The sequence below is a fragment of the Condylura cristata genome, unplaced genomic scaffold, assembly GCF_000260355.1.
Source record: "Condylura cristata isolate star-nosed mole 26May11 unplaced genomic scaffold, ConCri1.0 scaffold00003, whole genome shotgun sequence".
Classification (NCBI taxonomy): domain Eukaryota; kingdom Metazoa; phylum Chordata; class Mammalia; order Eulipotyphla; family Talpidae; genus Condylura; species Condylura cristata.
The window spans coordinates 73,248,897-73,263,462 of record NW_004567104.1 but is presented as its reverse complement, the minus strand read 5'-3'; the positions used below and the strand labels follow the sequence as shown (position 1 = coordinate 73,263,462).

The 14,566-nt window shown below is 53.0% G+C and overlaps 1 protein-coding gene across 1 annotated transcript; it reads left to right on the top strand.

The window, feature by feature from the left end:
• Positions 1-1,374: 1,374 nt before the first annotated feature.
• Positions 1,375-9,295, top strand: ATP5O (ATP synthase, H+ transporting, mitochondrial F1 complex, O subunit). Its single transcript, XM_004675529.2, has 7 exons — positions 1,375-1,475; positions 2,649-2,699; positions 4,033-4,143; positions 6,206-6,335; positions 6,986-7,098; positions 8,708-8,794; positions 9,044-9,295. The coding sequence occupies exons 1-7, from the start codon at positions 1,440-1,442 to the stop codon at positions 9,155-9,157; spliced, it is 642 nt and encodes a 213-aa protein (XP_004675586.1). The 5' UTR covers positions 1,375-1,439; the 3' UTR covers positions 9,158-9,295.
• Positions 9,296-14,566: the final 5,271 nt, after the last annotated feature.

Here is a 14,566-nt window from a genome sequence, read left to right as displayed (position 1 = left end):
TTAAATACGAGGGGAAGATGGAGGTCACCTGAACTATGTTCAAAGTTCATTGAATAATTAAACTAGAGAATATCCATTCAGTGGCTTATTCTGCAGCCATTAAAGTGGTTATAAAACTCTATCATTTGGAAATAGGCTTTTATTCTAGTGTAAGCATTTGTTAATACTCCATATCTAACAACATCCTTTTTCACAATGTTCTGCCATTGCAACTTAATTACTTTAAAATGTCATTTATTACATTGTGATTCTATGTTCTTAATAAACACAAACACAAAACAAAGAACTGTCATTATTGAGTGCTACTCTGTCTAGCAGTTGTTCTGAGTACTTCATATATCTGTTAACTTCCTTATTTTTCCTAACAACCTATATACAGGTTCTACTGTAACACCTATTTGGTAGATAAGAAATAGACTCACAATTATATAACCCAAGTTATATAATTGGGCCAAGGTCATGAACCAACTGGCATTCAAGCCTAGGCAGTTCAGGCTACTGCTTGAAAAACTATTGGGAGAAACTCACCAAATTATTGTCAACAGCTGCCTCTGCATAGTAGCAACGAAAGTAATTACACCCCTCCTACTTTTCTGCACGTTTACAAGTTTTTTATAAGAAGAAAACTACACTCTAAAAGAGTAAATTAATGAATTCATAAATCCGGAAAAAAACAACTTGTGAATTGGCCACAGAACCCATTGTAACCAGAGGACCCGGAAACAAGAACATTGGGGTAAGAGCCACATAGGGGAAACAGATTGAAATAAACTGAACGTAGAGGAATCGGCTAAGACGAGCGTCCTGTTCTCAATTTTCATGTCCCCCTTGCTCAAACCCCAATCTCCTATTGTAGGTCTGATTCTCGGTAATCACTCTTCCTACCCAGAATCAAGATCTTAGGCACCCAAACCTCTCATGCCCACAAATGTGTTCTGAGGTGAGATGAGGCAGCGTTGGGGTGGGCTGGGGAGGGTGGAGAGGGCCACTCATGGTCTAAGCACTGGACACGTAGTGTCTGCTCCTGCAAACAGCTTGAGACACTGGGCTTGATACACATTAGGCGAGGTCGGAAGAAAAGGTAAGGTCCTAATGAATCTCGTGCCGAATGTGAAATGCAGCAAAGGTCACGGAGTTTATCCAAATGATAAACTAGTGACAACAAATCCATCGCTTAGTCAATCACTCCCGAATTTCATTTTTCAGGTATGGCCGGAGTCCGCTAACCCCACCAACTGTGGACTCCTGCCCTTGAGTCCGCCCGGTACCACGCCTTCTAAGGACTACAACTCCCAGCCTGGGGGAGGTCTCTGCGCATGCGTCCTGATGATCTGCGCCTACATTTCCCAGCGGGAGAAGCGGTTACGCTGACGTGCGCCTGCGCTTTCGCGTTTCTCGCGCTTCCAACTCCGGTTTGACCTACAGCCGCCCGGGAGAAGATGGCTGCCCCAGCAGTGTCCGGGCTCTCCCGGCAGGTGAGACTACGGAGGTCCTGAGAGCCAAAGGGAGGATCCGTATGAGGGGTGCCCCTAGCACCAGGGCGCGAGGCCACACCTGTGGCCAGCGCGTTCAAGGCCGTGGGGCCCAGAGGGCGGGGGCGATCGATGCAGGAAGCTCGGACAGCCCCGCTTTCCCTTTCTGGGCACTGGCGGGGCGGTGGGTCGGGGCCGCGGGTGCCTGGCCTTGGTGTCCTCCCAGCACAGCCCCGGGAGGCGCCGGGTTTAAGGGGTACAGGAGAGGGGATGGGGCTTCCCATGACTCCGAGGAAAAAACACGGTTCACCCCGATCGTTTTTTTTTTTTCTTCCTCCCTTGTGGTCCAACCTGTCAGGGGGTCATTAGTCGTGCTGAGAAATATTTGTAAAGCGCAAGTCTCTAAGGCCAATGAGACAGAAAGTTTAAATGACTGGGCCTTGGCTGCTCAGCCAGAGGGAGGGAGAGCTGGGATCCGAACCCACAGACTCACACAGGAGACAGAGTTGGAAGGCCAATCGGTGCGCTGGTAGCCAGCACCATGCCTCGGTGTCATGACCCCCTTCGGGCTTACTTAATTTGCCATAAGTGTTAAAGCCTTTCAGCCTTCACAGCTAGGTCCAGTAGCCTATGAACCAGAGCTGGAGTTACGGGAAGGTGACCTGTGCCCTTGCAGGTGCTTTTTAAACCACGGATTCCAACTTTGCCTCTCGATAGACAAAACACCACCTCTGAGAACTGCTGCAGTACTTAAAAGGTTCATCTTCACTTCCACACAGTATTTGGATTCCAAGGTTCATCTCTTGTAACCCTCCTTGACTGGAATCTTCCCACTTTTTACCCAAGGGCAATGATATAAATGCCAAAAGTCTTGTTAATCGTTTTGAACGTTTTTCATGAAGTGCTTCTCTGTTGTGCCAGTGGGTGTGCTAGTCTCGGCCCATTCCTAGCATGCTAGCGGGAAAGCAGTTTCCCAAGTAACTTTGGATGGTTCTCAGTGGAGAGATGTACTCCTAGGTAGTGTCTGTAGATCACCTCACCCTTAGAAATCTGAGTGGTGATACAAAGAAACAACTAGTCATCTATAAATTGTATTGAAATTTTTTTGTTGATGACTTAAATGCAGAAATCCACCCAGTAATATCACTTCATCTACTTGCTTTTCTTGTTTTAAAGGTGCGAAACTTCAGTACCTCTGTGGTCAGGCCGTTCTCCAAGCTTGTGAGGGTATGTTACTTTGCATTCTTTGGGCATTGTAAAGCAGATGAAAGTGTGTGAGTCAAGGAGCGGTGCCCCCGACGTGGACTTTCGCATGGTTACTGTCTGAGGCTGCACAGTTTTGGTTCTCTGAGCTTAAGGAGTGAGTGAGGAGAGGGAACCAAATAGTACTGAACACCTGCTGCATGACAGGCCTGTGCATTATCTTGAAAGTGAGGAATCCTTATATTCAGCCGTCAAAAAAGAAAACACGTGCCTTTTACGCAACATGGATGGAGCTGGAAGGGATTATGCTGAGTGAAATAAGCCAGAAGCATACCAGATGGTTTCACTCATAGCAGGAGTATAAAGGACTGGGGTGAAAAAAACAATAATAATGAACAACTATATACCAGAGACATTTTACGGGGGTGGAATGGGGAATGGGATCAAAAATTGGGGTGGGGAGAGTGTACTGGACTATGGTGATGACACATGGGTGATGTGGTGATGGGAAGCCCACAGGGATTATAACTGAGATGGGAAAAGACACAAAATGATGTAAAAATAAACTATTATATTAAAAAAAAAAAAGTGGCAGAACAAAAACAAAAGTGAGAATTCCTTACCAAAGTAGAGGTGGGAAATAGCTGGTCTTCCCATTTTACAAAAAAAGGGAACTGAGACTGGGTTACCCAGCTTGACCTTAGAAGTGAATTAAAGCTAAATCATTCATATTCGGAGACTAAACTTTTCCACAATGACCATATGGCACCACCCAGCATCTACCTTGATGACAGAGAGCAGGGAAAAACCATTTAAGAAATAAGTCAAGCACCAGGCGTTCAGTAAGATGCCGAAGGAGTCCACTAACTGAGTGTTATTGTGCTGAGTGGAGGGAACTTACAGTGTTGCTATGAAGTGTATAAAAGTACACCTGAGTATATTTTATAAGCACTTTTTTCCTGGCTCTGACTGTTCAAAACTGCTTTCTGTCAGTCTTCACACCTGCTGTACTGGGAATCCAGAGAGTTTGAAGGAAGCAGTAACTCATCTCAGTGTTAACATAATTGACATATGGGGAGTAAGAGCTGGAAGGGACTTTGGACACCATCCATGTTTCCTAAGCTCCTCATTGTAAGGGGAGGAATTGGAACTTACAAGATTGAGGGATTGACCAAGGAAACATCCATACTTTGTTCCAGATGACATTTAAGACAACTCCCTGTTGCCATATTTATTTAAACTTCTATGCATAAAGGTATATTACATATCTTAATATTTTAATTATAAATATTTAATTCTGCTATTGACGATGTAATATTTTGTTTTTCCTCCCTGTAACCCCACTTTTTCTTTAAAGCCACCTGTTCAGGTGTATGGTGTCGAAGGTCGCTATGCCACGGCCCTTTATTCTGCTGCATCTAAACAGAATAAGCTGGAGCAGGTAGAAAAGGAGTTACTGAGAGTGGCTGTAAGTAGCTTCCTTCTTCATTACATGTGAAGTTCCTGTGACACTTTTCTCCTTTAGCAGGTATATCCATGTCTGTGGTGGTATTGATTAACAGCATTGGGTATTATTATTCTAAACCTATGACACAACAGATATCAGTGGACACCTATAAAGATATTAATATTAGAGACCAGGAATTCGGGCTAAAAGAAGAAATGGAAATGTGAAGTTCAAATACAGAAATTTAAGAAAAACTGAATTTCACAAGAGAATCAGAAGGTCACCTTTGGAAACTGGCTTGTGTGTGCCAAGTATTTCCATGATAGTCCTCACTATATACGTGGTTCTGTCTCACTCAGATTTGCTCTCCCTCTGCAGCCTGTCCTTGGTTTTATTTCATCCCTGAGGTGGGGGTGGGCGGGGGGCAGAGCTAAGGAGCCACATGCATGAGCTTGAGAGATGATGGACACGCGACCGAGGCCAGAGGGCAGAGTTTGTGCCATGTTTTTTTACAGGAAGAGTAAATAAGCGGAACTCCCATCCCACCACGCCGCCTTCAGAGGCACCCCCCGAAGTTTTCGCTGAGTTTTAGGGTCCAGTGTTCCTCATTTCATTCCTCCCCTTTACGTCCACACGGCCAGCCTGGCAGTGAGTTACGTGTGGAGAGAGAGGGACACGGCCAGCGGCTGCTCCGTCCAGAGAAAGCTGTGCTCTTTTGGTTTTGTGCTTTAAAACTTCTTGTATTTCTTAATCTACGTGTTTCTGAGGATTTGTTTCTGATGTTCCCTTTGGTAGGGGCAGGGGCCCTCACAGGCTAGTTTCTAGCCTCACACTTACATGGCTCATTTTTTGAGCTTTTATTAGAACCTTTGTCCGTCCAGTTAGCTTGATGTTCTTCCCTCTGTCCAGCGGCCTCTGCAGAGAGCGCCTGTGTCTCCGTCCTGTTCTTGCACAGTGGGAGGCCCAGCCTCACTGACAGAGGCTGATGGGCGCAGGGTGGCCGAGCCAGCAGGGTCCTGGGCCTTCGGGGGTGAGTCGGTGCCCTTTGCTTTTGCTTCTGCCCACTTTCAGCCTGGACAGTGGTGCCCACAGCGGCAGGACGGCCCGGTTGTGGACATTAGATGGGGTTTGAGGCCTGCAGACCGGTGAGGGTGTGGAGACCGGGAAGGTTCACTTACAGAAAAACTAGCTACTTCTTAGCACGAGAGTGCACTGCTAACTGCCCTGGCTGATGTATCACCGACAGACAAGAAACCGAGAACTCACCTTCCAGAACGTTTTTGATTTGTCTAGACCTGCCTTTTTTGCGGGAAAACGTTTCCGTGATGCCCACTCCAGTGGGAATATCAGCATCTGGGGGCATGAGTTGGAGACAGAAACCCAGCAGGAGCCTGCGGAAGGTGCTGGCAGGACTAGAGGGCGCCGGAGGCCTGGAGATGCCTGAGCAGCAGCTGGGTTCGAGGCACGCAGCCATCGTGGGGACAGGGAGCTGGAGCTGTACCGGTCTGGCCCAGACGCTGATTGACAGCGGGGCCCGCGGGGTCTCACTGGTGGTCTCGGGTTTTGTTGGCTCTCCCAGGCTCTCTAAGCTGCTCTGGAAATGGCAGCGATGGCTCACAGGTTGGGTAGGGTCTGCAGAGCATCTGGACGTGCCTGAGCCAGAGTGGCTCCGGGGAGGCCCCCCTTCCCCCTCCCCCCCATCCCCCCGGCAGCCACAGCTCTCCCCAGCTCCGCGCTGAGTGACCCACTGCATCCTCTTCGGATTGGGGCCCTGGAGTGTTGCTCATACGCTATATGTTGAAATAGGCAGTGATGAAGCTCTTGGCCACTTCATTTTTAATTTTTCTTAAAGAGCAAAAATAAATTTAAGAAACTTCATAAAGTCATAAAAAATTTTTCAAGAAATATTTTGTGTTCTGTGTAAAATCATACGAGGCAGAGAAAGTTATTTGATTACAATTTGCGCCTTGAGAGTGCCGACTTGCTTCGCGGCCCGCATGCTTCACAAGCACGTGGGAAGCGCGCATGACAGCTAGCGTCGTTTGTGTTCTGAGAGCTTAAGAGTATTTTTTGGTGCATGCAGCAACTTCTGAAGGAGCCCAAGATGGCCGCGTCTATTCTGAACCCCCACGTGAAGCGATCCATTAAAGTGAAGAATCTGAATGACATGACAGCGAAAGAGAGGTTTTCTCCCCTCACGGCCAACCTGATCAGTGAGTACAAGATCTGTTGCCCTTGAAGTCTCTGGAAATGTTGCTCTGGAAGGGTGGTCCGGGGCAGGCGCCACGCTGTCCGGAGCCCTGCTGGCCTGGCGCGCCGGAGGGCTCACCCCAACCGTGCTGCGCCGTCACCAGCCCCTGGGAGCAGCTTGCACCTTGACGCCTGCGGCGCACAGTGTACAGGACGTGCCGGTGGAGGCCGTCGCCAGGCCGCGGCTGGGGCAGGGCTGGTGCCGCGTAAGGGCCGCGCCTGTCTTCGGAAGCAGCGTCCCTGGGCGCCTTCCTGTCCCATTAGCACCCCCAGGCAGCCCAGCTGTGAGCTACAGAGAAATTGTCTTCGTGTCACCATCTCTGAACTACAGCGTGCATGCTGCGTGGGGATTTGCAGGCAGACAGCGGGGTTGTGGCATAAATGTGAGATGAGGTTGCAGGCCGCGGACAGGACAGCTGCCGCGTCTGGCACTCATGTAGACGCTGGTCCATGCAGGGTGTTTTTTAAACATGACTACACTTTTTAAATAGCAAGTTTTCCGCGCCCACAGTTAGAGGACCGTGAAGGCAGTATTCTGAGCCAGTATCCCTGTTTGCTTTGAGGCGAGGGGATCCTGGTGGACTCTGTCATGAATGAATTTGCCTTTTCCCAGACTTGCTTGCTGAAAACGGCCGTTTGAACAACACCCCCGCCATCATCTCTGCCTTTTCTACCATGATGAGTGTCCACCGCGGAGAGGTCCCCTGCACAGTCACCACGGCGTCTGTGAGTAATGCTGCCTCCGCCTTGACAGTCCGCGCGTCACCTTTTGCAAAACAAGGGGAAAGCAGGCTAACGCGGAAGAGTGGGCGAAGGGACGTGGCCGTGGGCGGTCAGCGTCTTTCTCGCACCAGCTTCTCGGCTCCTTTTCGGAAGGGCCAGCGCTTGTTCAGGAGGACGGAGACTGCTGTCAGACGTAGAGCTCGCCAGACGGTCGGGACACGGTGGCTTACGTTCCGATAGGTTTGGGTACCTTCCGTTAGCTGTGCAGTAGCAGGGAGCAGGCGCCTTAGCCTCTGACTGACCGAGGCGGGCCGCAGTCACAGCCAGCGCTTACCGGCGCTTTATTTCATACCAAAATCTGCATGAAGGATTTTGCTCAGGTGAGAAAATGAACCCAAGGAAATTAAGTAGTTTGTTCCAGGTCCCAAAGGCAGAGCACATCTGAACCCACGTTCCTCTCGGAGTCCGGTTCCTCGCGCGCATTCCACTGCTGGCGGCCGGAAATGTGCGTTTCTGGCGCCCCCAGCGGCGGGCAGCGGGCAGTCTGGGCCTTGTCGCCCGCCCGTGGGGCCAAGCAGGCCGCCTGGCAGCCGCTGCCCCTTGCCAGGTTGACGTCACGGTGCGTGTGAAATACCGCCCCCAGGAGGCGACTGAAACATTGCAGCACACGGTGTGTAGTTGCACATTTAGTTGCTGCCCCCCGGCAAGGCCCGGGGTTGGTTGAAGTTGGCCCCGGTTTGCCCGGGGTTCGGGTTCAACGGGCCCGTTCCGGGCCCTTGCGGCCTTTTCTTCCTTTTTGTTGGGGTTGGTTGTTTTTTTTTTTTTTTTTCCGGGGAGGCTTTGTTTTTTTGACCTTTTTTGGACTTGGTTCTTCTTATTCTTTTTGTTTTTGAACCCGAGTAAATTAGTTTCCACTATTTAACAAATTATCCGTTGATTGGTGAGAAAGGCACAGACTTGAGAAAGAGACGGACCTCTAGTACCTGGGCGGCCCCGCTGGCTGCTGGGACCGCAGCCGAGTTGCTTGGCCACGCTGAGCTGTTCCCTCCGCAAAACAGGAGAAATACTGCAGCCGCCTGGGCTGTCCAGGCGGGAACTGGAGGTGTGCGATGCCCAGTCAGGTCTGGCGGGGCAGGACATGGTGGCCCTGGGGGTCTCCTGACCTGGAGTCTTGGCAAATAATGCTTCGTTGACTTCCCCTCCACCACCCCCAAAAGACTGTTTGATCTAGCTTTTGGGTGCTCAGGTGAAGTTGGGGCGGCAGGGACAGATCGAAGACCTTTCCACTCACCCAGTGAGGGGGTGGCGGCCCGGCGGGGCTCCTGCTCATCACAGCGGTGGCTGAGGGCCAGCGGCTACCCAGGCGCTCTGGGGGCCCGCGGGGGCCGGTCACAGCCGGTGGTTCCAGAGCCAGGTTAAGCCGCAGCCTCGCCCAAGGCAGCCACGACTCACGGGCGGCACAGCCGGGTCGCACCGCCAGGGCCTCGCCGGACTCGAGCGCTGCTGGCGCCAGGCGGGGTGGCCCGTGGGTGTGCTGGCGCGTCCCTGCTCCTCTTTACTGTGGAAAACTCCCGTTTGGCTTTATGTCAAGGGCAATCCTGTCTGCTCTCAGCCTTTAGATGAAGCCACGCTTACTGAGCTAAAGACCGTCCTGAAGAGCTTCCTGAGTAAAAACCAAGTGTTGAAGTTGGAGGTGAAGGTCAGTTTTTTAATTACTTACGCTGTCTCCTTGGGTAACTGGCGCTTAAAATGGCCCGGGAAAGTAAAAATTAGGGTCTCTGTGTAGTAATTTGCCTCCAGTCGAAATCTGTTGAATTTCCCTTTTAACTGCCGGTCGGTCCGCAGCGCTTCTGCCTGCTTGAGACGTGATCGGGCGCCTCCTGCCGCGGCCCCGTCAGGTGGGGGCGCGTCCGGGCTGTGTTCACCTTTAACCTGTTTTCTTTCTCAGACGGACCCATCCATCATGGGCGGAATGATTGTCCGCATTGGAGAGAAGTATGTCGACATGTCGGCCAAAACCAAGATCCAGAAGCTGAGCAAGGTGATGCGGGAGACCGTGTGAGGCCGCTCTGCCCTGGGATTCCGAACTCAGGGCGACAATAAAATGCTTCCCGAACGGCAGTGCTTGCTGACTTGAAGAAACCCGGGAAGCCTGATTTTTACATCTTCCTGGAAGATGACTTAAAGGTCAAAAAGCAAAGTGCGTGTGTTTGTGTAGATGGTGCTGCGATCTGGCAGCTGTGTCCATCAGGAGGACAGTTCACGGGCTTCCCGTGTCTGACCTCATTTCCCTGGGGAGGCCCCACCATGGCGTTCAGGTGCCCAGAAACCCGGCCTTCCAGCTGCCGCTGCCTGTGGGAAGATGGGGTCGTTCGGGCACCCCCGGCCTGAGCCCCGTGACCGGGGTGGGGGGCAGCGCACTTGTGGGTACAGGCTCCTGTGCAGAGGAGGGGAGAAGGCCGGGGGCTCAGCGCTGCCTCCCTGCCTGCTGGCCTGTGAGTCCAATTCCGGGTAAAGCAGAAGGCCTGCTAGAGGTACCGAAGCCTCCAGAATTCTGGTCTGCCCGTGCGTGCCCCTAAGAGCAGGTGTGGCCAGGTGCTCGGGTCTGCTCACAGCGCTACTGCCCGTCCTCCAGCACGTCCTCCTCCGGCCAAAGCGATGCTTTTGGGCCTGCTCTCCAGATTACCCGCTGGAGGCTTTCTCCAGGAGGTCTGGCCAGAAAGTCTGTTCAGCTATCTGGAAAATCTGGAAGCAGATGATGCTGACAAGCATCATCCCGCCCCAGCTGGAGAAGGGTCCCGGAGGGAGCTGCACTCAGAAGAGGAGGTAGCCAGACGCCCCGGCTTGCTGTCACACCCCCGGGCTACCCCTGGGGACCCAGGCCCCCAGCTTCAGCCAGGCCAGTGTTCTTCCCCACTAGAAGCAGTGATTCCTGACAAAGTGCCCTCAGCACCCCGCACCCCGCCTTTTCCAGCCAACCTTGGCGCAGCATGGGCTGGAGCCACACCCAGAGGAGGGCAGCCTTTTTGCTTCTCTGATAATGAGCCTAAAGCTCCAGAAAGATCCTCACACCTACCTGGGACAGGTGGGCCACTGCCCCAAGGCGGTGGGCGGGGCCAGAGGACTGGAACCTCTTGGGGAGGGGCCTGGGGGAGCAGAAGCGCCACCCTGCAGAGGTCATTCAACAAATGTAAACAGGGCAGCCACCCCCCATTCACTGTCCACACTGCCAGAAAACGCCATAGGGAAGAGCGTGGCTCCAGGGGCCCTGAGCAGCCGGGCCAGACTTGCGCCCTCTGTCTCTCACCACCCAGTGGCGGGATAGGGAAGCTGGGATCCAGCAGGTGGGGGTCAGGGTGCACCCCTAGCCCACCACTCCAGCCTGCAAGGCAGCCTAGCCTCAGGCTGTAAGTGGAACTATGGTGCCCACTTCAGAGCAGACGTGAGGTAACAAAGCACTCACTACAGGCCTCCAGCTAGAAAACTCCACAAGTGGGGTGCAGACTGGGCTGCCTTCAGCACTTGGCCATGCCGGCTGGGCAACCCCCTAACACGGGGACTGGCAGAGGCACCACTGGGGACCTTTTCCAGGAGATGGTCCGCCAGGCTGCGTCTCCACCCCAGTGCATACAGGGCTCCCCAGCAGGGTGTGTACCCACCCGCCTGGCAGCGGCTGGCCTGGGCTGGGGGCCTGCAGGTGGAGGGGTGGGCCGCGCAGGGGCTTCCTGGCCTGGCCTCACAAGGCCCCGCTGCCGTTCAGCAAGACGGCGAGGCAGGGCGAGCAGCCGCACCCCAGCGGAAAGCCAGGTGAGGTAACGGGAGCCACCAGCTGCCCTCGGACCCCTGCGCCGATGGGCCAGTGGACGTGAGCGAGAAACCACACTCGTTGAGGCCCGCGAGGTGCTGGGCTTCTAAGTAGCAGCAGCTGAGCCTGTAGCCTGACCGAACTCCAGGATGGCCGAGACTCCGCGGCCCCTCCTGCTGGCCTAAGGCGGTCAGGCCTGCGCTGCCCTGGACAGGGACGCACAGGCTATGAATCCCCATAAACCACGTGCTTCCAAGGTGAGGCTGCAGAAAATCCAAATATTTGGGGGGAGCCCTCTAGTTCCCATACAGCCCCTCAGACTAACAGGCCTCCTTGCTAAGCCAGTGAGGGTGTGGGGGAGGGCTGACGAAAGGCTGGCAGCCCAGAGATGTGTGTGCAGGAAGGCCTCACAGCGTTTCTTAACAGGTGGAAATTTTAAAGCAGCCTAAACAGGTAGTTAGGAGCAGTTAAATAAATCAGGGTACACCAGGAGGCACTGACTGGACTACCGCCCAGTCCTTAAAAGTGATGGAAGAATATGCGTTGCCTGGTTTAGAAGACCATCGCCAACGTACCCGGGAGGTGATGTCTCCAACCATGGACCGAGCAGGGCCCAGCGCACGGGCGAGCTCCAAGCCTGTCAGCCGTCCAGAGTACGAGCGCCTCGGTCCACACCTCGCACAAGATGCACAGAACGCTGGACATCGAAGCGTGGCTGAATGTCCTGTGCACTGAGGGGAGAAACAGCGGTGGGAAAGAAACTGCTGAGGGCTGGGAACCTGCTGCCTGCCGGCACCCTCCCCGAGCTGTGGACGGGCGACCCTGTCATCCTGGAGCAGATGTCTTCTGGGGAGGGGGGTTTGTGTTTTCTTTGTTTTTGATGGCCTTTGTTTTGAAGACTTCAGAAACAACCAAGAAAAGGAAGGAAGACTTCGAAGGTCCCCAAAAGTGGAGTCGACCAGCTGACAGCGAAGATGCATGCTCTGGGCCGTTTTTTTAATGTGCCCACACAATTTAACTGCTTCAAGGTCAACCAGAGAATTTAAAGGACTTGTTCAGAGAAAACTGATGAGATGGGGGTGAGGGACCAGGGCAGAGGAGGGGCAGCGGGAGCCCTGAGAGCAAGAACAGAAGAAAATTGCTATAAATTATTCAGTGACACATAGGGTCGGGCTTGCCAGCGGCACCCAGAGTTAAAAGGCAAGTTACACGTGGGGGCTTCGTGGAGCAAGGCAGGGAGCCCTCCAGAGGTCTTTGCTCTTACCTCACCGCTGGGCCTCCTAACAATACACTCAGATTCTCAGAGCTTGCTTCAGGAAAATGGGCTTCTAAACCCTCCCTGTCTGAGAAGCCTGCGACGGCTGAGAGGTTGCAGTTTTCCTTCCACAACTCAGCCTCATCGTGCATGAAGGAGACGCACAGGAAGAGCCGCTATCAGGCAGAAGGGGCGGGGCGGGAGCCCGCGACAGGACCCCACGGACACGGATGGCTTTTCTCATTTTATTCATGAGCGACGTGGATTTAAACCGTACAGGTCGAAATGACCAAAGAGCTGTTCTGAACAGATTGTTCTTTTTAGGTTCCAGATACACAGGAGTAGCAATTTGTACTGCCGTTGCTACTGGTTTAAAAAGAAAAACAAAACCAAAAAAAAAAAGACCTCAGTTACCATCCTCCGAATCGGTAAAATCTGACATTTCACACATAATAGGTGCAAAGGAAGACTCAAACGACAAAACTAACCTCAGTTTCTTTTAAACAAGAAAAGGAACATTTCGGCCCTGCCTTATTAAACTTTCGACAGATACAGAATTCTACAATTTATAGCAGTGTATAGTCGTTTTCGGAGCTGCACTGACATTACGTATCAGACAGTATAGCCTCCCCTTTATGGAAAATTAAACAATACCATTATTTGGCAACAGAAGTATGTTACAGACAACAGGACGTCCTGGGCGGGGCTGGGGGCAGCCTGCCACCAGCTGTGGCCATTTCTCACGACCCCAGGGGCCCCGGTTAGGGCTCACGTTCTTCTCCAGGCAGGCGAAGGCTGTCTGGAGTAGCAGAGCTGCAGCAGGGCGCTGGGCTGGGTGACTCGTCCCCAGCCTTTCTTAGAACAACCAGGGCCCAGGGAGCAGTGGGCTGACGAACGTCCCCACCCACAGCGCTCAGGCCACCCCAGGCAAGAGGACGTGGGGCTCGGGAGGAAGCATCACCCCCGCTTGAGGAACAGCCTGAGTTACCGTCCAGGCGGACAGTTCCTTGGCGCCATTTGCAGATCCCATGATCCAGGGAGGTTTCTAGAAATCATAGCTCCCCCTGGGAGTTCAGCACCAGCCAATTGCAAGGCCGTCATCAAGGGGCTTCGGCAGCATCTAGAAGCACATGGTGCCTGCAAACCTAACGCTCCCCCTCCTGCGTGTCCTCTCCAGCCGCGACCCTCGGCAGCCCCACGCGCTCCCAAGGCCACCCCCAGCCAGGCCCGTCTCTCCGGGGGCTGGCTCTTTTCTCTGTTGCCTTATTTCCAGCCTGCCCGGGAGGCAGGACTCTTGGGGTTTAAACATTGAGTTTCATGGGGTGTTGTGTGCCACCCCCACCCCTATGTAGCCTCCAAGGGCTTGGGGGACTGTACCCCAGAAGCAGCCTGGGCTTCCTGGGGAGCGAGAGGTGGTCTCCTGCCCACCGTGGCGCATTGGGGACGCAGGCGTCAGGAGGTCTCCGGACGGCCTGCTACGTACATAGGGAGCTCCCCCGGAAACTACAACACCATCCTTCGGCCCCCACTCCCCAGCAGTACCTCGGTGGAAGTACTGAAGATGCCCCCAGAAAATCTCGTTGAAAATGCAGACTCCAGAGGGCTGCCCAGGCTCTCTCCAGCGCCAGAACTGCACGGGATGACCCACGAGTCGGGGCCTCCCCCCCACTGTGGAAAGGCTGGGTCAGCCCCAGACCTCTGACCCGCCACCGGACTCCCGGACACTTGGGTGGCACCGGATCTGACGAGCAACATGGCGTCAGCCCCTCAGCCCTCCGGCCCTTCCCGGCACAGCCCCCCGGAATACGTCTCCTGTTTGGATCAGTGTTGGATGAAATGCCGCGTCTCGTCCAGGGGTCTGGCTACCGGGTACCTTTCATCTTATCCCACCACCTCTCTTTTCGTTTAAATTCACATTCCCCGGGGAGGGGGCAGCAGGGGACGGGAGAGTAACTCCTTTGAATTGCTGACATATGCAACTCGGAGTTTTATATATATGTATATATGTATAAAGAAATTTAGTTGGGTTGAACCCAAATAATCTGATCAAGCATTGTCTACTCCTAGAATAGGTTTTTAATTTTTTCTATAGTTTTATGCACTTAAATTAGATTCCTAAAATAGTCTCATATACATACAGAAAAATAATCTCTCAATGACAAATCACATTTTACAATAACAAGTTAAATATGTTTGACTACAGGCTCTGTGTTAGTTAATGCCACAGTTAACAGCACAGCTTCACAGAGACCACAGGCAGTCTCACACACCCTCAGGAACAAGCAGCCCAGAGCCCGCCACGAGCCCTCAGAGCTCAGGTCTCACTTACGTCGTGGATTTCTGCATTTTTCTTAGCTGGGGGCCATCTAAAATGCAGAAAGCGGAAGCCGGAAGCTGTTGGTCACGCGTAG

What these genes read in the sequence shown, in the direction of transcription:
- ATP5O (XM_004675529.2), top strand. Translation starts at nt 1,440, where the DNA reads ATGGCTGCCCCAGCAGTGTCCGGGCTCTCCCGGCAG. An exon ending in GCACAGTCACCACGGCGTCT is followed by an intron (nt 7,099 to 8,707) that starts GTGAGTAATGCT and finishes GTCTGCTCTCAG; the next exon opens with CCTTTAGATGAAGCCACGCT. An exon ending in TGTTGAAGTTGGAGGTGAAG is followed by an intron (nt 8,795 to 9,043) that starts GTCAGTTTTTTA and finishes TTTCTTTCTCAG; the next exon opens with ACGGACCCATCCATCATGGG.